The following is a 24,943-nucleotide window of genomic DNA, read 5'->3' as shown; positions in this document are numbered from 1 at the left end:
CCTTTCAAGGCAGGTGAAATTGCCGACCTAGAAAATGTACAGAGAACTTTCACGGCGCGCACAACGGAGATAAAACACCTCAATTACTGGGAGCGCTTGAGGTTTCTAAACCTGTATTCCCTGGAACGCAGGAGGGAGAGATACATGATTATATACACCTGGAAAATCCTAGAGGGACTAGTACCGAACTTGCACACGAAAATCACTCACTACGAAAGCAAAAGACTTGGCAGACGATGCACCATCCCCCCAATGAAAAGCAGGGGTGTCACTAGCACGTTAAGAGACCATACAATAAGTGTCAGGGGCCCGAGACTGTTCAACTGCCTCCCAGCACACATAAGGGGGATTACCAACAGACCCCTGGCAGTCTTCAAGCTGGCACTGGACAAGCACCTAAAGTCAGTTCCTGATCAGCCGGGCTGTGGCTCGTACGTTGGTTTGCGTGCAGCCAGCAGCAACAGCCTGGTTGATCAGGCGCTGATCCACCAGGAGGCCTGGTCACAGACCAGGCCGCGGGGGCGTTGACCCCCGAAACTCTCTCCAGGTAAACTCCAGGTAAACTAATACCGTACCGGAGGGGTTCAAGGAGGCCAGAGTTACTCCTATCTTCAAGAAAAATAGTAGGTCTGATGTAAGCAACTATAGGCCTGTTAGTATACTCAGTATAATATCTAAAATTCTAGAGAGGGCGGTGTATTCTCAAGTAGTTAAGTACCTTAATAACAACAACATTCTCCATAGCTATCAATCGGGCTTTAGGAGATCCTACTCAACCGACACCTCCCTTATTAATCTGATGGATTACCTGAGAACTGAAATGTCAAAGGGGAACCTCATAGGTATGGTAACCTTAGACCTGCAAAAGGCCTTCGATACTGTCAACCACAATATATTATGTAATAAACTTCAAGCTATCGGTATAGGTTCTGTAGACTGGTTTAAGTCCTACCTTAGCAACAGGAGACAAATAGTCAAAATCAACAAAACAGAATCAGAACCCCTGCCGATAACATGTGGAGTTCCCCAAGGTAGTATTCTGGGTCCCTTATTATTCTTATGTTATGTCAATGATATGCCTATCAGTGTCAAGTGCAAACTCCTACTGTATGCAGATGACAGTGCTCTGTTAGTGTCAGGTAAAGACCCACAAGATATTGCTAATGTTTTAACACTGGAACTGGAGTCCTGCAGCAAATGGTTAGTAGACAACAAACTATCATTACTCCTAGGGAAAACAGAAGCCATTCTCTTTGGCACGAAACATAAACTGAGAAGGGTAAATAATTTTAATGTTCAATGTAATGGGGAGCCCATCACTTTGGTTTCATCAGTAAAATATTTGGGAATCCCCTTTGACCCATGCATGTCAGGAGAATTGATAGGGAACAGTGTAGTAAAGAAAGCGAATGCCAGACTGAAGTTCCTGTATAGACAAGCACAGTGTCTACCTACTGGGGCTCGCAGGACCCTATGTCTAGCCCTTATACAATGCCATATGGATTACGCTTGCTCTTCTTGGTACTCTGCCTTGACAAAAAACTGAAAGATAGACTGCAAATCACCCAGAACAAAATCGTAAGATTCATCCTGGGGCTGGGACCAAGAGAACATGTAGGCCAGGATGAATTACAGCAGTTGGATATGCTGAATGTTGAAGACAGAGTAAAACAACTGAAGCTAAATCATGTTTATAAAATTGCTCACAAACAATGTCCAGAATATCTTGCTGTCAATTTTGTCAAGGTTGGGAACCAAAGCAATCATAGTACTAGGGGGAGAGAGCACAACTTTGTAGTACCCACAGTCATTGGACAGGCTTCAAACACCTTTTATTGTACAGCAATAAAGGAATGGAACATACTGCCTGCACATGTCAAAGCCAGTCATAGCATGAACCAGTTCAAGAAGAGTGCCAAAAGGTGTCTGATGAATGTAGCTACAGAAAGGGAGGGGAATGATTTTCTATTTTTTAGCTAACATACGTGTAAATTTTACCATATTTCTAGTAATGACCCTCGTATTGTAGATAGTCTTAATGACCTTGGTGTAGTAGATAGTCTTTTTAGTATGATAATAAGATGTTATCTTCATTGTAGAATAATAAGAAAAGATTATAACCTTTATATTATAATAATAAGGTAAAAGAAGGACCCCAATGGAAATAAGTCACTCTGTCTGACTTTTTTGGGTTATCCTAGGTTCTCTACACATATGCTGCTATGTATGATAATTCTATGTAACTGTATTTGTGTATACCTGAATAAACTTACTTACTTACTTGCTTACATGGTATACAGTCCTAGCCGACAACAATGACATACTACTATTACCTGGAGTTCCCCTCAAGGAAGGTTCCTTGATGTTGGTGAGGGGCTCTTGATTTAGGGAATTGGATCTGTGCTCCAGTTCCCCGAATTAAGCCTGAATGCCTTCCACATCCACCCCCCAGGCGCTGTATAATCCTCTGGGTTTAGCGCTTCCCCCTTGATTATAATAATAATAATATTACCTGGAGTTTACCTGGAGAGAGTTCCGGGGGTCAACGCCCCCACGGCCCGGTCTGTGACTAGGCCTCCTGGTGGATCAGAGCCTGATCAACCAGGCTGTTACTGCTGGCTGCACGCAAACCAACGTACGAGCCACAGCCCGGCTGGTCAGGAACCGACTTTAGGTGCTTGTCCAGTGCCAGCTTGAAGACTGCCAGGGGTCTGTTGGTAATCCCCCTTATGTATGCTGGGAGGCAGTTGAACAGTCTTGGGCCCCTGACACTTATTGTATGGTCTCTTAATGTGCTAGTGACACCCCTGCTTTTCACCTGCCTTGAAAGGTGCTGTTAGTGTGCAGCAATATTCCAGCCTAGATAGAACAAGTGACCTGAAGAGTGTCATCATGGGCTTGGCATCCCTAGTTTTGAAGGTTCTCATTATCCATCCTGTCATTTTCTATATAGAAAGCCGCTTGTTATGCTCCACATGTCGGGCAAATTAGGTCAGTTTTGTCCCAGGATGCGACCCACACCAGTCGACTAACACCCAGGTACCTATTTTACTGATGGGGAACATAGACAACAAGTAGAAAGAAACACGTCCAATGTTTCTACCCTGGCTGGGAATCGAACCCAGACCCTCGCCATGTGAAGCGAGAGTGTTAGCCACCAGGCCACCATTACCAATTTAGCAAATTGTTATATTCTTAAATGTTCTGAACTACCTCACTATTGTACACAAATCCATTTAATCATTTGCAATTTGTAATGTAGAATAAGAATTATTATTAGTCTGCCCGAAATGCCTAGGCTTGCTAGGCACGCTAGTGGCCTTTATAATTGATGTTTTATAATATATAAACCACCCATTGTAATCTTTACAGAGAAATAAACATTTCAGTTTCAGTATATATTTACTTAATATTCGTGTAATCTATTGTGAAAACCATTGTCTTATAAATATACATATATAAAATGCTATTATGTAAATATCGCGAACAAGCGGTGCAAGATGCAAAACAACCACAGGGGAGAGTTGAATGATAGCTCCAGCACTTTCGTCTTGCAATCAACACATCAGGAGCTTGCAATGTTGCAAAAAAGAGGAGGAAGTCCAAGCAAATACGATTGCAGCACAAAAGGCCTAGAGCTATCATTCAACTCTACCCATGACCCCCCCTTCCTGAGGTTATGCATAAAATACTATAGTACTTCTGGTCAGTAGGGTTTACAGCTTGCAGAAAATGCTCTATAATAATAATAATAATAATACGTATCTTTATTTACTACAAGTACATGTACATGGTATACAGTCCTAGCTGACAACAATGACATAGTACTATATAGAAAGCCCCTTGTTATGCTCCGCATGTCGGGCAAATTAGGTCAGTGTCCCAGGATGCGACCCACACCAGTCGACTAACACCCAGGTACCCATTTTACTGATGGGGAACATAGACAACAAGTAGAAAGAAACACGCCCAATGTTTCTACTCTGGCTGGGAATCGAACCCAGACCCTCGCCGTGTGAAGTGAGAGTGTTAGCCACCAGGCCACCAGAGCATAACTAAGAGATCTTTCATGGTTTTTTGGGTTATCCTATGTAATTTACACGTTACGACATGTGATAATTGTACTTATGTGTACCCGTACCTTCATAAACTTATGTATCATGTGGAAATAAATTGACTGATTGATTGAACTACCAGGAGCAGGATTCATATAGTGCAAATTGTGGTGAATTGTTTTCCAGGTGAATGGCTCTTGATCCAAGAAACTTTAATTATTTTCCCTTGAATTGAACCTAATTGCCTGATATTTACCAGGTGTATGACACCTAATGGTTTATGGCATCTGAATTACCCACATGGGTTTAGGGCCTAAAACAACATTATTATGGTTATTATTATTATAATTGCATCTGTCATTGTGAGAAACTTATAAGTCTGCTCATGCTACTTCCCCATTGTAATATAATCCACATTTTTATGTGCAGAAATTATTCATGCTTAATTGTCATAAAATATATAACTAACATTCTATAATTCTTATCCATATACCTGTACTATGTTAAGTAGTTCTTAAATGTTAGTTTTAGATTGATATGCTTCATATAATGGGACAGCACTTAAAATGTGCAGAAAAATGTAATTCCACAGCTAAATTAAAACCCTGTAATTCTTGGAGTAAAATTTGACTTTGACAAGCGAGTTTTCATACGCCAATTCTGCTTTTTTGGGTTATCCTGGGTAATTTACACATGTTACTGTGTATGATAATTTGTGTAACAGTATTTGTGTGCCTACACCTAAATAAACTTACTTTATGCAACTATTGTGGGTTGCATCCAAGGAAATTGTCTATGCTAATGTGTAAGACAATTACAGACTTGGAGTAATATCCAAAACCAGATAACATGCAGTATAAGAAAACCCCAGACTTGCTGGAAGCATTCAAGTATTGGGTAAAAGGTGTGTAGTCATTAGAAGAAATCTCTATGCAAACTGAACGTAATAATAATCTTTATTTCTACAAGTACATGTACAGGGTATACAGACCAAAGCTGACATCAATGACACACTACTACAGTACTGTATATAGAAAGCCTGAAATACTTTGCATTTCAGGCAAATTTGGTCAATTTCGTCTCGAGAATGCAATCCAAACCATTTCACTAACACCCAGGTACCTATTTTACTGCTAAGTGAACATGGACAGCAGATGTCTTAAGGAAACATGTCCCAATGTTTCCTCCTGTACCAGGGATCGACCCCCGGACCTCAGTGTGTGATCTGAGTGCATTACCAATTGGAGAAAAGGAGGGTTAAGAGGTAGCTACACATTCACTTCTTATGACCAGAGTTTTTGGTAAGATGGGTAAGGAAGAAGGATGGGTAAGGATAGAAATAATGGAAAAGGGTGGGAGGGAGAGTGAGATCGGATATAAAAGGGAAGTGGCCCAACCACTTTGGTGCAATTTAAAAAGTGTATGTGTAATAATAGAAAATTCTTGAAGGGGTATAATACTAACCCATCAGAGTCACATAGATATAACAGATATATAGGTACATGACTCTGAATTGGTAGTAGATATACAAGTTGCAATTTTTTTTTTTTTTGCGATTGCATAACGAATATTTAAACGGCAAGGCAAGGCAGTAATTGTCTGCAGAACTCATGAAGAATTACTTGACGTTAGCTTCTTTCAAGGTGGTGTCTCGCTATAGTAAATGTAGCAAGTTTATATCAGTAGATTGTTATACAAGATATCTCCCTAATTAGGGGCGATAATTTTATTAGTAGACATAGAAGGGTTCTGGTGTTACCCAATCATCTTCATCTGCAGGGAGGTTGCTCAAAATCATTGGTTGATGGTAATCGTCTTTATGGATGAAGCGATGCACCCTCTGTGGGAGAGTCATTCTTTGGGTCCTGTGAGAAGGAGTACAGTATTAATGATAGTCAGTAGTATTTTCAACTTGGAGAGGATGTTCTCTATCTGGTATGTAGAGTTCTTGCATTGCATAGAGTTGTCTCTTCTTCAGCGTATCAAGGCGTACATTTAAGGCAGTAATATCCTGTTGTATGTGTAAATCTGCCATTTTGACTCTCTCCCCTCCTGGTACCCGTAATAAAGCGGAGAGCTCTATTCTGGACCCGTTGCAACTGTAGCATGTTGGTCTTTGTTGTTAATGACATTGGGACACATGGGTATTCGAGTATAGGTCTTATCATCATTTTATACAGATGTTTTTTGACATGTGAAGGGGCTTGATTAAATCTAAAGAGACTGCTAAGACCGGCTTTGGCTATGTTGATTTTTTATTGACGTGAGATGTTGAGTGGAGCAGCCTGTCTATTTCATATCCCAAGATCTTGTTAGGATTTCTAATGGCTACAGGTGTACCTCTGATGGAGATACCCCCCTTATCTTCGATGGTTGATGCAGAACATCCTATCGTGCTAATCAGGACTTTGTCAGGGTTAGTCGTAATTCTCCATTTCTTTTCCCAATTGGATGTTCGATGAAGTTCAATATTCATTTTTTCTATGACTCTTTCATATTTGTATTTTCCTGTTACAGGAGTTGACAAGATGACATGGATAACATCATCTGCAAATTGTGTTATAATTGTATCATTAAACTCTGGTTGAGGAAGATCATTCACATAAATATTGAATAGAATTGGACTAAGACAAGAACCTTGTGGGACACCAGCTGTCATTATAAAAGGCTCTGTTGACTTGCCATGAAAGGTAGGAATGATTTTTCTTTGAGTTAAGAAGTTGTATATAAATCTGAGAAATGTCCAGTTATGGTCAGGTAGGTCAATAAGTTTGTATATAAGACCATCATGCCATAAGCTATCAAAAGCTTTATGAACATCTCTGGTGGCAATTAGGGCAAGATTGCCCTGATGTTTCAGATTCACTACAGTATCAAAAATAATATTTATTGCATGATGGGTACCTCTATGTGTCCTAAAGCCAAACTGTTTTTCAGTAAAAAGGTGATTAAACTCTATATAGTAGTTCAGTTTGTTGGAAATAATCTTTTCAAGAACTTTCCCAGTGACTTTAAGTAAGGATATAGGTCTATAGTTTCCTGGTTGATGGATGTCTTTATTGGGTTTAGCAAGAAAGATCATCCTAGCAGTCTTAAAAACCACTGGAAAATGTCCAGAGGCCAAGGTGGCATTTAAGATATTAACCAAAGACTGTTTACAATTTCTGGGTAGGAACTTTATTTGTTTCATTGTTATTCCAGAGAGACCAGGGGCTCTATTTCGCAATCTCCCAATAACCTGACTCATCTCAAGTAGTGTGATAGGTCTAGTAAGTGGGTGGGTCTCTTCAAGAGTTGATGTATTGATGGAAGGTAGTGGTTGTAGATCAGTTAAGTTCTCATCTCTCCATTCACTAACCAACTGATAGTGATTATTATTAAATCGACGACTTATTGTGGGAGAGAACTTTCTCCCATACATCACCCATCAAATTAGCCTGGTCCTGTGGATCATCGAGTTTAATCTCAACCTCTTCATCGTCATCATCAGTGAAGGTATGAATTAGGTAGCTAGGAGCCTTGTGCTTTGCACCTAAAATTGCCGAATCTTGCTCCAAAATTTTGCAGGCTCTTGTTTATACTGATTAGCTTTTAGAACTAGCACTTTCCATAAGTCACATTTGTGATGACTGATCATGTTAATTAATTCTTGCCTCAATCTATATAATGTAGCTACTGGTGGTTGCCGTGTTTGAAGATGCCTTCGACATTCTGTTTGATAATTTCTGATACCGTCTCTAATTTCCCTAGTAGGTTTATATTGTTGGTAGATCTTTGTGGAAGCTAATTGGCAAGTTGCATTAGTAGCATCAATTATTCGATTGTGAAGGGACCTGATTGCGTCATCAATTGCATTGGAAGGTAGATTTTCTAACAATACAATTTCATCTTCACCCAGAAATGCCCTGAAGGGGTCAAATCCTAGGGTGTTGAGATTGGGTTTAGGAGGCACAGGTATTCTAAATGGAGAAGTTTGTAGTTGTATTATAACAGATATGGTCAGATCCTACGTTTCCACCAGGAGATATACGACAATGAAAGAGGTCACAGTCTCTGTTTGTCAGGACTACAGTATATCTGGTGTCCCTGCATGAGGACCAATATACGATTTAAAGTATGGGCCTTGAAATGACAAGTTTCTGGCTGTCATGATATTAAATAGTTGTTTTCCTTTCAAGTCACCCAGTGGATTACCAGCTCCACAGTTAAAGAGGGCAGGGTGATGAGCATTAAAATCTCCCGCTAGAATTGTTGGAATGTTTCTGCTTAATATCCTATGTAGAGGAATTCACTTTATATATGGTTGTCTCTGGGAAAAATATCCAGTTCCTATCAATAGTTGGCCATGAGACATCATCAGTTCTATTGCAAGAATGTTATCTTCATCAACATGAATATTTCTAAATGCATAGCCTAATTTAACTAAGATGGCTACACCACTATAGGGTCCTCTCGATTTCTCCACAGTAGAGTAACCACGTAATTTAATATATTGATCAACTCTCGCAGCTGTCTCATTCAAGAGTATAACATCAGGATTGTAATTATGTAGTTCAACTTCAAGGAGGTAATGGTTATTAAAGAAATGTTGAACATTAAGTTGGAAAATTGTAATCCCCATTATTTCTTGCCCTTCGCACGTGTACTGCGGTCTGAACATCTGCAAGTAAATTCATGTTTGGTATACACACTATCCCTGCTGGACTCGTCAAGGGGAGGAGGGAAATTCTGAGTAGTTGCTTGTGTACTAAAAGTGTCACCATCCTCACTAGAGTTGGTAATATTAACAGAATCATTAGTCATCATCATCAGAAAACTGAGGTATGATATTCCCAGTTTCAGGAAGCAGAGGCTCATGAGAGTTAATGGGAGACTGTGGAGGCTCCAAGGGAAAATTTGGTAGGCCAGGTGAATTACCCTGGGAAAGTTCCTGTTCAACAGGATCAGCTGCAATAGCAGAAGAGTAAGCACCAATCTCTGGGGCATGGTTAGGGTCAGGTATTGACTCATCGGGCTGAGGGGAGTTGACAACCTGGGTATGCGAGGCGGGTGATCCCTGAGCAAGGGACAAATTAGGCGTATTTGTAGAGGTAGAGTAGGGCACATACTTCCTGTTTTGAGAGGGTTGGGCCATAATAACCTTAACATTATCTGGGATAGTAATGGGAGTGATCCCATTAGCCATTAGCAAATCATTGAAAATATTAGAGCAGAGTTGAATGTCACCACCTATGTCCTTAGCCATCATATACATCAATTGAGCTCTCGTCATATCCCCGGCTGAGGATACCTGAGACATGGGAGGTGAGGATGAACCTTGTGGTTGCGTTGTGTATGTTGTAAGTGAGGGTTAGATTGGGACACTCCAATAGGGGCAGAATTCCAAATATTGGAACCGGTGGAAGAGACCTGAGGAGTCCCACTTGATCCAGGCAAAGCTGGGCAGGAAGTTTGGGACATTGTTGGAGGTGGCTGGGGAGTAGTCTTCGAAGAATTGGACAGTTTCTTGGCTTCTAGAATTTTCTGTATTACCTTTTTCCTCTCAGGACAGATAGCAGAAACAGCATGGTGTTTTCCATTGCAGAGGACACACTTGGGCTTAGTTTTGTTATGACAATCTTTAAAAGAATGTTAACCAGAACATATGCTGCAAATCAGTGCTTGGGTACTGCATTTGTTGGTGGTATGACCAAATGTGTAACATTTGTAACATTGTGTAACACTGACAAACCGCTCAAGAGAGATTCGGTCAGGTGTACATCTGGTGCCAAAACATTTGAAACCATTTTGACACACTAGTTTGGCTGCTTCAGGTGTCTCAAGTATTAACTTTAATGTTACCTGGTTGTTGCCAGGTTTAGAGAATTTATATGCTTGGACAGCCTTTAATTCAGCATTCTCCCTATTAAAGTCATCAACAAGTTCATTCACTGTGCTCTCTCTCATGAAGCTGTTAATTCTGGCCACAAACACAGTTCGCTGGGCTTGGTAGCTTTCAGGTGCAATTGGGTTGATACCAAAAGTCTTCAATTTGTCTAGAACATCTTGCTTGAGCAGTTGAAGTAACTCTTCTTCAGAAGAGAGGAGAAGTACTGCCCCAGCCTGGGTTTGAAAAACATCCACCGGAGCAACAGTTGAATTCGAACAAATACATTCTAGAATTTCTTTCTTCGACTTTTGGTTGTCATCAACACATAATCTTACTCTTATTCGTGCCATGATGTCCAGGAAGGTACATCTGGCACATAAGTTGCTTTAACAAAAAGGGTCTTTCCTTAGTGTTAGTCCTGACATCCTATTTCAGCTGACTTATGAAGGTCAGCCCCTAAGATAGCCTACCCTCGAGTGGTGAGGGGGAAAGGGCCCAAGGCAAAGATCGGCCGGATTTTAAAAAACCACATGGGCTACCGGATGGTCAAAATGCCTTGTGTTAACTCGCCAAAGGCGAAGTTGCTGAAAAAGAAGAAGATAGGAAAGTCAGAAGGATAGCAGTGTAAGTAGTGTGTTAGTGTGTGGGCCAGTGTAGATGTTTGGGTGAGGGGAGGATTGGGAAGGTTGGGGGGATGGGGAAGAGAAGGGTGAACAAGCAAGCAAGTCACCGCCTTACCCTCTTGATGGGATGGGGCTCGAAGTGACTGCAAGCAAGTTTCCTCTCAGCTCTGGTCGAGAACAACTCAGGATAACCCAAGAAAAATCTCGAGTAACAGTGTTCAGAGTTGCCCTGATCGAGAATTACTCAGGATAACTGAAGAGCAGGAACGACGACGTCTTGTCTCCATGGTGGCTGGACAGCGACCCTGTCAACTACACATTGTGGTGCATTAATCCTGTATTACCCCCTAATTTTGTCCTACCCAAAAAAATTACTTATTAAAATTATTATTATTATTGATACAATTCTTAATTGAAGCCTTATTTGAATATCAGGATATCTTCATTCTGTCTTTTTAGATCAGAATGAAATAAGACTGTAGCTATGTATAATGCCATACTATGGATAATGGCATACTGTGGATAATGGCATACTATGGATAATGGCATACTGTGGATAATGGCATACTATGTATAATGCCATACTATGTATAATGCCATACTATGTATAATGCCATACTATGTATAATGCCATCTTTGAGAATATTACACAGGTGGCTTCTAATTATGAGTGCTTTGGTAATCTCCCCACAAATTATCTTTTAAAAATTGTATTGAGCAAAATTTTGCAATGGATTAAGATGGCCCAGAGATATCTTACATATTATTCAGTGATGAGTGCAAAATGGAAAATAGTTTTCATAGTCTTACGTCCATACAGTATTTGCCCATCAAGAGTCATGTTACTCATAAGATATTGCTTTGATATGAATGGCATTGTATAAGTTTAATTTTGCTTTATTACAAACCTGGAGAGGTGGCTGTAGAAATATAATGTTACAGATAGCCTTACAGTTACTATAATGTTATTTCTTTTCTCTTTATAGAAACATGAGTCGTTTCAATAAAGTAAGAGCGTCCGGACTTATTATCTTTCGCCGGGTTTCTGAAGAATTTGAGTATCTTCTGTTAAAATCATCAAGGCCAGAAGGCCACTGGACTCCACCTAAAGGTAAGTACTGTACTGTATATATAATACACAATAAGATAAACATGTAAATGATAAGCATTTCACAGTAAAAACTTTGTAGCTACTCCTGTAGCTACAAACAGGTTATTACACCAACATTGGTCCCCAATACAGGAGGGTCCTGCTTATACAGCAGGTTAGGTTCTGGGCTACTGCTGTAAAGCAAAAATTGCTGTAAAGTGAAACATAGCCCTTTTTTCACTTTCAAATGCATATTAAAGCCTGATAATATGTTGAAACTATCATATATTAAGTGAGCAACAGAGCTAGGCTTTAAAAATGCACATACAGTGCACACATATTACATACTTGCCTTAAAATATTTTCATTCTTAGCTTATAGTGAGTGGTGAATATATTTATTGTAGGTAGTATAAATAAATGAAGAATGGGTATAATTGAAAACTGTTGTATTAGTGAAATGCTGCAAAGTGAGGCCTGCCTGTACAGGTTATTAGTGACAGCTTCGGTCATACACCAAGGACCCCAATGGAAATACTGTAAGTCACTGTCTGACTTTTTTGGGGTATCCTAGGTAATCTACACATATGCTGCTATGTATGATAATTTATGTACTACAGTGGACTCCCGCTTAACGATCGCCTCCAAATGCGACCAATTATGTAAGTGTATTTATGTAAGTGCGTTTGTACGTGTATGTTTGGGGGTCTGAAATGGACTAATCTACTTCACAATATTCCTTATGGGAAAAAATTCGGTCAGTACTGGCACCTGAACATACTACTGGAATGAAAAAAGTTCGTTAACCGGGGGTCCACTGTAATTGTATTTGTGTACCTGTACCTGAATAAACTTACTTACCAGCACTGTTTCTCCAGTAAAAGCCAGTGATTATTTACTTTCAACATGTACCATGCAAATTAATATTACGGCAGATGAAAATATTATTTTTTGCCATTATTTCTCCAGGACAGATTTGTCATATACGTACAGTACTATACATTACAAACAAACATTGAAAAAATTACTCGCATTTTGTTCATTTTTCACATGGGTTTTAGCATACAAAGTAGGTTTATTTAGGTACGGGTACACAAATACAATTAATTTACAGTGTAAATTATCTAGGATAGCCCTAAAAAAAAGTCAGACAGTGACTTATTTCCACTGGGATGTGAGGGGGAAACCTTCATCAGCGAGATCGACTTTCAGATCACATGGAGGAATTGTGTGAGGAATACCAAGGACCTGTCTGGTAATCTCATGCACAAGGCCATCACCGTGACAACTAGGCTGTTGAATGCACAAAATTTTCTGAACCTGATCTTTTTTTTAAACCTACCATTGTGAAGGCCCCACTGTTGCCCAGATCACTCTGAAATAAAACTGACATAGTAAATATTGTGTGTTCATCATTCCTGTCTGTTAAATGTAAATTTTAGAATGCAGTACAGTACTAGTGAAAATAAGAAATTGTGTCAAGAGTACTCTTTACTCACTTTATTACTTTCATCAGATTGTGGAAGTCTTATTTTATATAAAGAATATGGCATTGGATGGGAAAACCAGGGTATGAATGCTTGTGAATCTTATGTATGTATGCATTCTTAGCTGAGCTTGAATCATTTGAATTATTATGCCCATGCCTTTCTAGCAGGACAGCTATTGAATGAGTCACTTTACTTCAGTGGGAGATGGCCAGTGTGGTAAAACAGTGTTACACTGCTAAATATATAATGCTTCTCTCTCTATGTAACAGGACATGTAGATCGTGGTGAGTCAGAAATGGAGGCTGCCATTAGGGAGACAGAAGAAGAAGCAGGTCTTAGATCAGAACAGCTCACTGTGATAGATGGTTTTCAAAGAATCTTAGAGGTATGTATGTGTATCATAATGGCATAAAATGAGTAATTTTTTGTCTAGTTTTGGATAAGATAGATTTGTTTGGATTTTTTAACCCAGAGGATTAGCCATCCAGGATAACCCAAGAAAGTCAGTACATCATTGGGGACTGTCTGTCTTATTTCCACTGGGGGGTCCTTCAGTCTTGTCCCTCAGGATGCAACCCACACAAGTTGACTATTACCCAGATACCTACTTACTACTATGTGAACAGGGACAGCAGGTGTAAGGAAACATGCCCAAAATTTCCACCCACTCTAAAACCTCCTTACTCATCCACAATCCTACATTCTGTCTTACCTCTAATTCTTTCAATAATAACCCTACCGTACACTTGTCCTGGTATACTCAGTAAACTAATTCCTCTATAATTTTTACAATCTCTTTTGTCCCCCGTCCCTTTATATAAAGGGACTATACATGCTCTCCGCCAATCCTTAAGTACCTTCCCCTCTTTCATACATTTATTAAACAAGAATACGAACCACTCCAACACCATATCCCCCCCTGCTTTTAACATTTCTGTCATGATCCTGTCAGTTCGAGCTGCTTTACCCCCTTTCATTCTATGTAATGCCTCACGCACCTCCCCCACACTTACATCCTGCTCTTCTTCACTCCTAAAAGATGGTATACCTCCCTGGCCAGTGCATGAAATTACCGCCTCCCTTTCTTCATCGATGTTTAAAAGTTCCTCAAAGTATTCTTCCCATCTACCCAATACCTCCATCTCCCCATCTACTAACTCTCCTACTCTGTTTTTAACTGACAAATCCATTTGTTCCCTAGGCTTTCTTAACTTCTTTAACTCCAAATTTTTTTTTCTTATTTTCATTAAAATTTCTTGATAGTGCCTCTCCCACTCTATCATCTGCTCTCCTTTTGCACTCTCTCACCACTCTCTTCACCTTTATTTTACTCTCCATATACTCTACTCTTCTTATAACACTTCTGCTTTGTAAAAAACCTCTCGTAAGCTACCTTTTTCTCTTTTATCACACCATTTACTTCATCATTCCACCAATCACTCCTCTTTCCTCCTGCACCCACCCTCCTATAACAACAGACTTCTGCCCCACATTCTACTACTGCATTTTTAAAACTATTCCAACCCTCTTCAACCCCCCCACTACTCATACTTGCACCATCCCACCTTTCTGCCAATACGTAGTTGCTTATATCTCACTCGAACTTCCTCCTCCCTTAGTTTATACACTTTCACCTCCCTCTTACTTGTTGCCATTTTCCTCTTGTCCCATCTACCTCTTACTCTAACTGTAGCTACAACTAAATAATGATCCAATATATCAGTTGCCCCTCTATAAACGTGTGCATCCTGGAGCCTACCCATCAACCTTTTATCCACCAATACAGTATCTAACAAACTACTTTCATTACGTGCTATATCATACCTTGTATATTTATTTATCCTCTTTTTCATAAAATATGTATTACTTATTACCAAACCTCTTTCTACACATAGCTCAATTAACCCTTTCAGGGTCCCCAGGCTCTCTCCGAGACTTGTTGTCAGGGTCCCCAAATTTAAAAAAAAAATAATTTTTTCTTATGAAGAGATAGATAATCTTTTCCCGATCATAATGACACCAAAAGTATGAAATTTGATGGAAAACTTACGGAATTATGCTCTCGCGAATTTAGCATTCTCGACAATGTTTATGCATCGGCGATTTTGCCCATTTTGAGTCCAATTTTCGGCCAATTCCAGTGTACTAGTTGATAAAAATCATAACTATTTCTCTAGAACTCCATTTTTTCTATCGAATGAGTACAAGAAACCACCCATTTACTGATTTCAACTATCTAATAAAGTGGTCAGAATTTAGCAATTTTGCCCATTTCACACAAATTTCAAAAGATCCCAATTTCCGAATAGGGTCCAGAATAAACAAGAAAGACATTCCTGGCACTAAAGTAACAAGTTCTCTGTTCGTTAGTAACATCCCCAGGCCCCTCTTATATTTCTTTGGCTTTCCACTTTGAATTTGTATTCTTACAAAAAATAGAAGTTTTACTGTTATGCAGACTACTGCATAATGGTATAAATAATATCAGCACACTTGTGAAAGAATATTAGACTTACCAGTTGACGTGTATTGGATGCTTGGCATGATTCATTTACTTTTGAACTTTGGTAAAAATCGAACATTTCTGCTTGGGTTGTGAATGCAGCAGTGAGGAGGCGGTTGGAGGCAGTGGAGATGTCCTGTCTAAGGGCAATGTGTGGTGTAAATATTATGCAGAAAACTCGGAGTGTGGAAATTAGGAGAAGGTGTGGAATTAATAAAAGTATTTTATCAGAGGGCTGAAGAGGGATTGTTGAGGTGGTTTGGTCATTTAGAGAGAATGGATCAAAGTAGAATGACATGGAGAACGTATAAATCTGTTGGGGAAGGAAGGCGGGGTAGGGGTCGTCCTCGAAAAGGTTGGAAGGAAGGGGTAAGAGAGGTTTTGTGGGCGAGGGGCTTGGACTTCCAGCAGGCGTGCATGAGGGTGTTTGATAGGCGTGAATGAAGACGAATGGTATTTGGGACCTGACGATCTGTTGGAGTGTGAGCAGGGTAATATTTAGTGAAGGGATTCAGGGAAACCGGTTATTTTTATATAGCCGGACTTGAGTCCTGGAAATGGGAAGTACAATACCTGCACTCTAAAGGAGGGGTTCGGGATATTGACAGTTTGGAGGGATATGTTGTGTATCTTTATACGTATATGCTTCTAAGCTGTTGTGTTCTGAGCACCTCTGCAAAAACAGTGATTATATGTGAGTGAGGTGAAAGTGTTGAATGATGATGAAAGTGTTTTCTTTTTGGAGATTTTCTGTCCTTTTGGGTCGCCCTGCCTCGGTGGGAGACGGCCAACTTGTTAAAAAAAATATATATATATATACAGTATATATATAGTATATATATATACAGTATATATGTATATACACATACATACAGTGGACCCCCGGTTAACGATATTTTTTCACTCCAGAAGTATGTTCAGGTGCCAGTACTGACCGAATTTGTTCCCATAAGAAATATTGTGAAGTAGATTAGTCCATTTCATACCCCCAAACATACACGTACAAACGCACTTACATAAATACACTTACATAATTGGTCACATGCGAAGGTAATCGTTATGCGGGGGTCCACTGTACATACATACATATTTACAATGGCTAAATGTTGAATTTCCTCTCATCTTCAGTGCCTCATTTGTAACAAAGTACAGAAATTCTGGATGCAGTGTTTCCTAGTTATAAGTGAAAATCTTGGAGGAAAGAAACACTGGCAATCACTTAAAGGTACCCCTTTGGGATACCTTATAAAAATATTACATAGTAATTGATAAAATTTAGCTGACCACCTAATGGTGTTGCTGTGATAGTGTTGTCAAAGAAAAGAATCATCTAAGGCAGTGTTATTCACTAATTTTTGCAAGAGAGCCACTTCGGTTAAACACATTGATTGAGAGAGCCGCAGCTACTGCAAGTTAGCGTAACTCAACTAAATTAAGTAGTACTGAGCTGCTAGTGCAATATAGTAAATGAGAAAAATTAGACATGGTAATATTAGCCTGCATATCTTGTTATTAATAGCAAAATAAAGACCAAATTTACTTAACCCTTTGAGGGTCGACAGGCCCTCTCCGAAACTCGTTCTCAGGGTCGGCCAAATTTAAAAAAAAAAAATTATTTTCTCTTATGAAAAGATAGAGAATCTTTTCCCGATCATAAAGACACCAAAAGTTTGAAATTTGATAGAAAACTTACGGAATTATGCTCTCGCAAAGTTAGCGGTCTCGGCAATGTTTACGCATCGGCGATTTTACCCACTTTGAGCCCCATTTTCGGCCAATTTCACTGTACTAGTCGACAAAAAACATGATTATTTCGCTAGAACTCCATTTTTTCTATCGAATGGGTGCAAGAAACCACTCATTTATGAAATTCAACTATCCAGTACAGTGGTCAGAATTTAGCAATTTTGCCAATTTCACACAAATTTCAAAAGATGCCAATTTCCGAATAGGGTCCAGAATAAACAAGAAAGACATTCCTGGCACTAAAATGACATTTCCTCTAGTCATTAGTCATGTCTCAAGGCCCCTCTTATATTCTTTTGCTTTCCACTTTGAATTTTTATTTTCACAAAAAATATAAGATTTACTGTTATGCAGACTACTGCATTAGTGTAAAAAATGGTATAAATATTATTGGTGCACTTGTGAAAGAATATTAGACTCACCAGTTGACGTGTATTGCACGCTTGGCACGATTTGTTTACTTTTGAAGTTTGGTAAAAATCGAACATTTCTGCTACTTTGAGCTCAATTTCAAGGCACCTTTCTTTGTAAAACCAGTCAAAATCATCTCAATTTCTGTAATATGTCTTCCATTCTATGAAATGAGACCAAGAAAACTAAAATACAACAATAAATACCATACGAAAATACACTGCAAAGTCGCTGATTTATTAAAAAAAATGGTCAAAGTTTTTTTTTCTCATTATGCACTGTGTGCTGCAGGATTTTTTTTAGACTGTGCACACTGACCACATAGACCCATTCTTTCATATGAAGGCCTACCAGCTTTCTCCCACTAGATTTGAGGCCGCTAGAATTTATGAGTACTAGTACGTCAAAAACCCCTACGCGTAAGACGTACTAGTACGACGAAAACCCTCAAAGGGTTAATGCTGCGATGAGCGGAAGTGTGCTAGCTGCTGCTTAACTCTTGTCATGTTTAACCACAAATCGATCCATCATAACGGACACTACTTGACTGCACTTTGGTTTCAAGTAAAACTAGCCCATCGCAGCTAGTTTCCACAAGCAGCAATAGTTAAGTCGTTACTTTCATATATGTTGCCGCAGTCTCAAATATCTGTTGCCTATTTTCAAACACAAATCTCCAAGAGTAACGAAATACGTCCAGTCTCCCCCGAAAGCTTGAACTCAACTGATTCAGCGAGACCACCGACACCTAAAGCTAGACGTGTCCCTGATCAGTTTCCTTTAGTGGACACGTATGATTTCTGTACGACTAGGGTAGGGATGTTAGAATGTTATCTCTTACTGTGACTTCATCTTCCATCTCACCTCATGAAAATATGTATCTTACTTGAAAAATTATTTTTCTATATATTTTTTTTTATTAATTAATTTATATATTTTTCGAGAGCCGTGAATTGAGTCATCACGAGCCGCGCAGTGAATACCACTGATCTAAGGGAAACAGAGCAATCACTTTACCAGTTCCACATAAATGCATGGATGGGCATTAACTGCCCTGTGGTAGAGCATTTGACCTGCAGACAAAATGTCCCCAGGTTTGATCCTGGGTGAGGCGACATACTGGAGAATTTCCTTACACTTGTTACCCCTGTTTGCATACCTGTAACTAAGTGTTAATTGACTGTTGTGGAGTACATTCTGGGAAGATAACCAAGGGACCCAAATGAAAATAGGTCACATTGCCTTCCTAGTGTACATTGTTTAGAGGATGTATAGTAATTTTTCATTTAGTTGATATTAATATAGTGCTTATCTTTTGCTTATATTGTATTTTTTTTTTTTTTTTTTAACACATCGGCCATTTCCCACCATTATAATTTATTTGTCAAATTGGTTTGGGATTAATAGAATGTCACAACTAAATAAAAAACTTATAAATTTCTTTTTTCTTTTTCAGTACAATGTGGAAAAGAAGCCCAAATCTGTCGTCTATTGGGCAGCCGAATTAAAGAATCCCACAGCAACTGTATCACTTTCCAATGAACATGTTGAATTTAGTTGGGCACCGCTTGTTAAGTCTTGCGACCTTGCAGGCTTTCCTGATTTGGTTTCTGCTCTTGAAGACTGTGAAGAATTTCTACAAAATTTTTACAGCAAATGATCTTTTATTTTTACTGGCATGTCTTAGATATCAGACTTTGAACTTTATACATATTTAAAAGATATACGAAATGGATGTACAGTAAGAGAGGTTTTAATTACGTATTTGAAATACTGTACAGTATTATATTTTAGGATCAAATTACTCCTGCTAAATGGACAATTTTTTTAGTGATTAAATGGCTGTTTGGAGTTGCATCCAAACTGTCATTTCAGGGTGCCTATGCAAAGACACTGATGTGTGAATGATGGTGAAAGTGTCTCTTTATTGGGTCACCCTGCCTCGGTGGGAGATGGCCGACATGTTAAAAAAAAATGAGGTTCTTTGCTATGTGTCTTTCTGATACAAATACTGTATTTATTGTAGTTACATAAGCAGAGTTGTACACTAGGTTGTAGGTAATGGAAAAAATATTTTCACCAATTCTCACTACATGTACCCTTTTATACACTGCATTATTTATATTGGAAAGCACCCTATTCAGAATTTCTGAATATTTATTGTTATTAAAAAAACAAATGGGCTTTATCATTGATTTGTCTCCTTGACTGTTTTTGGTTGACAAAAACCCTTTGAAACACTAAATTTGTATGGGTCATTCAGCATAGAGCTCCTAGGAGGCCCAGTTCTCTGTCCACTAAATATGGTTTGTCTTTTATCTGTTAGGCTAGTGATTCCCAAAGTGGGTGGTGGAAAGCTCTGGGGGGGAGGAGAAAGGGGGGGAGGAGAAAGGGGGGGGAGGAGAAAGGGGGTGGCAGAAGGGTGGCATCAGGCCAAAGTTCAGAAAATCATATCGAGACTTGGTTACCAAAAAAAAAAAAACTCTGACTGCTATCCTGCACTGCGGAACAAAGTCAAGATGTACCTTCCCAACATCATATTTAGTAGAGAAAAGCTTCAGTGTAGTTGCCAAGCTTCTTTCCAAGGAAAGAAACAGACTGAAAATTTCTGAATGCAGGGGTCTAAGGTTTCTTCTGTGTCTTCAAGCATGATGTTGAAAAGCTGATGTTCCTGCACCAAGCACATCCATCTTATTAAAATTGTGAAGACAATATAGTTACAGATGAGATGTAAATTTACCCTTTCATATTATTAAACTGATTTACTATAATTTCTATTTATGAAATATTCTTGTTTATAGTGTTAGATTAGTTGTTTTGAATTTGCAGTAACCCTAAATATTATCAAGAAAGAGATGTGTTCATGTGTGTGTGTGGGGGCACTAGGGATGTGGCCTAAGAGCCAAGGGGGCAGTAGCCTGAAAAAAGTTATCGAACCACTGTTAGTAATTACCTATATTATAACAAGCTTTCAGTGGTTAAAGTTATTTTGTTTTAAAAATTGCCTTGTAAGCACTGAAAAGTAAAAAATAATATAAGTAATGTAAAATTATAAGCTTTCAATGATGATGTTCGTAGTCCAGTAGATATCAGAAACATTGCCAGAGCAAATGTAGAAGTTTTGAAGAGGAAACTGGATTACTACCTCTGCCATGTGCCAGATCAACCCAGCTGTGTGGGCCTGTGGGCTGCTAACAGCAGTAGCCTGGTTGAACAGGCAATCAACACAAGGATGGTATCATTGTAATGTGTACTTAAAGTTGGGGCCATCTCCCAGTTTACTTTCCAACAGTGTTTAACATGAACAGAGGCTGAAAATACCTGTGTATGTGTGTTGGGTTTGAGGAAGCCTGGGCTGAATATTCTTGTGTGTTTTTTTTTTTATATAAACACCCAACTGGTAATCTCTGTATCAAATGATGGCATTTGCTGTAGCTATTATTTAGCTTTTATTTATGTACAATATGGAATGAAATTCAGAGTGAATATACAATATCACTTTGGCCTCGCTTTCTGCCTGTAATACCTGCTTTACTTCCCTAAAATCCTGTCACTACCATCCAATATCTTTCATAAGCACTAGTGTAACACAGACTGACACTTGTATAAGTTGGTCTTCATATCAACATTCCGGAGTAGCAGATCACTACAATAGTCTTACTGGCCCTTCCACATTTGATGCACCAGCCACTTTTCCACCTTCACCTGATGCAATACCCTCCTCCCTCGTCTTAGGAGAGGACAAGAGAGGGGGTAAAAGAAGTTTTGTGTGCAAAGGACTTGAGCATACAGCAGGCAGGTGTGAGCATGTTAGATGGGAATGAATGGAGATGAATGGTTTTTGGGGCTTGACAAGCTGTTGGAGTGTGAGCAGGGTAATATTTTGTGAAGGAATTCAGGGGAAACTAGTTAGCCAGACTTGAGTCCTGGAGGTGGGACGTACAATGCCTGTACTTTAAAGGAGGGGTTTGGGATATTTGCTGTTTGGAATGATATCTGAACTGCCATATCTGCACACCTCTGCAAAGATAGTGATTATGTGTGAATGATGGTGATAGTGTTCCTTTTTTGGGCCACTCTGCCTCGGTGGGAAACAGCTGGCGTCTTCAAGCAGGCACTGGACAAGCACCTAAAGTCAGTACCTGACCAGCTGGGCTGTGGTTCATACATTGGATTGTGTGCGGCCAGCAGTAACAGCCTGGTTGATCAGGCCCTGATCCACCATGAGGCCTGGTCACAGACTGGGCCTTGGGGATGTTGAACCCTGGAACTCTTTCCAGGTAAACTCCAAGTGTGTGTGTGTGTGTATATATACTATATATATGTTTGTGTGTGTGTAAATGTGTGTGTATAAATATAGGTGTGTATATAAATATGTGTGTATATATATATGTGTGTATATATGTTTCCCACCGAGGCAGGGTGACCCAAAAAGAAAGAAAAAACTTTCATCATCATTCAGCACTTTCACCATCACTCACACATAATCAGTTTTTGCAGAGGTGCTCAGATATGACAGTTTAGACGACCCTCCAAACAGCCAATATTCCAAGCCCTTCCTTTAAAGTGCAGGCATTGTATACATGTTTATGTTTGTAAAATGTGTACAGGATGGCCCCGCTTATATTGAAATCTTGGAAGATGTGGATCATTTATCTTACCATCTTTACCTTTCTTACAAAAATAAGCCTACATCTTAAAACTGGCTTTCATCAGACAACCTCACTTGCCCTGTGACACTCAAGATTTACAGCTAATGTAACACAGCTAACTTTCTACTTTCTGTGCATAGCCACTTTTTCATGAAGTGGAAGAGGCATTAGATTAAGAAGTGTCATGAACCACACTGGCTGACGTTTCCTATGCCAGAGATGCTGACTGCAAAAGAATGACTAATTGTTGCCACTGTATATCTGTAACTTGTTCAGCTATTAAAAATTTGTGGTCCAGTCCCTGAACCCATTATGTACCTCTGTAATCTTTTCACTACTACCCACATGATGGGCATGGGGTGCATAATAAAGATGTTAAATTAACAGTGTATTTGTTATGCATGATTTTTGGTCAGTGGAGTCAGTGAGGGGTTCTTGATCTAGGGAACTGGATCTGTGCTCCAATTTCCTGAATTAAGCCCGAATGACTTCCATCCCTGCCCCCCCACAAGCACTGTATAATCCTTATAGGTTTAGTAGTCCCCCCCCCCCCATGATAATAGTTTGGTCAGATATAAGTTAAACATAGTTGGCTTCTCAGATTTTAGTTTAGGTTAAAACAGGAGAAGGTTTTGCATTTACTGATTTTCACTCTTGCATATATCTATTTACCACCCCAAAAAATCCTCTCACCAGTCAATGCCATTACAAAATTGGAGTCTTCAAGGGGTGCCATATAGCACTTCATTTTTTTATAATAAAGGGGTCCCATGATGCAAGGAATTGGATATACCCTCCCATTCTGTGGATCAAGCTTAATTACCTCCCATTCTCCATGTGCTGTGTGAGCCCTGCAGGTTTAGTGCTTCCCCATGGTTATAATAAACACGGCAGGAATACCGGCTGCCATTAATTTCATATTCCTATGCAACTCAAATTATCTTGTGCCACCAACTTCCTATACCAAAATGCACAATAGCTCCCAGATGCCCCATCTGAACACTCAGAGCTCTTTTTAGGTGATGGGGGTTACACTAGGCCTTCTGGCAAGTTACAGTGGAGTAGTATTTGGCTAGGGTCAAGCAGGAAATCATGTGGTACTGAGTCTTTTATCCCATAGTTACTCTCAAGCTCTGATAGTTAGTAGCACTTATGTGGAGTGCCATCTTCTGTTATACTACATTGCGAGTGGGTGATAGAAAAATGAAACTGTTTTTTGTCAATTTCTTGCACTTATCTTGGAATTTGTCAGTTAAATGAAAAAGCCTGTGAGTTGCCTCATTCTGGAAGATCCCTGATAACTGCCCCATCATCTTTGTCCTTTGAGAACCTTCTGGACCCTGATGGTCCAATTCATGTCACCCACCCCTGGGCCTTACACCTGCAAACAAGACATATCATCCTATGTTAACTAGCCAGATTGAGTCAGAATGGTATAACTCCTATAAACTTTGTGATTAAATTGAAATACATACTCTGGACTGTAATAATAATTGGCAGCATAGTTGTAAGTGGATGATTTATTTGCTGGATCAGAGGCTGTCTATAGTAAGTTATCTGTGCTATTTAAGTGGCATATGAATGTAAAGTTGAATTAAGCATCCCACAGGGGATGTATCTTGAGTCTAACCTTATTTAAAATAATGATTCCACATAGGTTTAGTGCTTTCATGAATATAATTTACCCATATGAGTTTAGCACTTTTTTGTGAAAATAACTTGTTAGCGCTTTTTTTGTAAATATAATTTACCAGCCAATAATTATGAGTACCTTTGGTGATTATATAACAGTAGTTTAGATTAATGGACATGTTAACAAATCAAACATGTCTTTTTTCCATTGTGGTCCTTTAATCTTGTCCCCCAGGATGCCACTCACACCAGTCAACTAACACCCAGGTACCTACTTACTGCTAGGTGAACAGTGACAGAAGGTGTAAGGTGACTAACAACCAGGTATCTAATTACTGCTAGGTGAACAGGTGTAAGGTGACTAACAACCAGGTACCTACTTACTGCTAGGTGAATAGGGACAGCAGGTGTAAGGTGCCCAACAGAGGTATGTACTTACTGCTAGGTGAACAGGGACTCCAGGTGTAAATTGCCTAACAGAGGTATGTACTTATTGCTCGGTGAACAGGGACTGCAGATGTAAGGTGCCTAATACAGAGGTACCTACTTACTGCTAGGTGAACAAAGATTGCAGGTGTAAGGTGATTAACAGGTACCTACTTACTGCTAGGTGAACAGGGACTGCAGGTGTAAGGTGACAACACAGAGGTACCTACTTACTGCTAGGTGAACAGGGACAGCAAGTATAAGGTCACTAACACATGTACCTACTTATTGCTAGGTGAACAGGGACAGCAGGTGTAAGGTACCTAACACAGAGGTACGTACTGCTAGGTGAACAGGGACAGTAGGTGTAAGGTGACTAACACAGAGGTACCTACTTACTGCTAGGTGAACAGGGACAGCAGGTGTAAGATGACTAATACAGAGGTA

General features: G+C 39.5%; 1 protein-coding gene across 8 annotated transcripts in view; it reads left to right on the top strand.

The window, feature by feature from the left end:
• Datp (purine phosphoribosyltransferase family protein Apf) overlaps positions 1 to 22,822 on the top strand; it is a 30,870-nt gene extending 8,048 nt beyond the window's left edge. For 3 of the 8 annotated variants that reach the window (XM_053792341.2, XM_053792342.2, XM_070099346.1), the window contains exons 2-5: positions 6,573 to 6,745; positions 11,534 to 11,658; positions 13,396 to 13,511; positions 19,243 to 22,822. In XM_053792341.2, coding sequence (XP_053648316.2) covers positions 11,538 to 11,658; positions 13,396 to 13,511; positions 19,243 to 19,446 — 441 coding nt within the window. In that variant the 5' untranslated portion in view covers positions 6,573 to 6,745; positions 11,534 to 11,537 and the 3' untranslated portion in view covers positions 19,447 to 22,822. Of the gene's footprint in view, positions 1 to 1,049; positions 1,201 to 6,572; positions 6,746 to 11,533; positions 11,659 to 13,395; positions 13,512 to 19,242 lie in introns of those variants that run through there. The other 5 variants (XM_053792344.2, XM_053792345.2, XM_070099345.1 and 2 more) reach the window with 4 other exon arrangements.
• Positions 22,823 to 24,943: the final 2,121 nt, after the last annotated feature.

This window comes from Cherax quadricarinatus, chromosome 67, assembly GCF_038502225.1.
Source record: "Cherax quadricarinatus isolate ZL_2023a chromosome 67, ASM3850222v1, whole genome shotgun sequence".
Classification (NCBI taxonomy): Eukaryota; Metazoa; Arthropoda; class Malacostraca; order Decapoda; family Parastacidae; genus Cherax; species Cherax quadricarinatus.
This window is presented reverse-complemented; position numbering and strand designations above follow the sequence as displayed.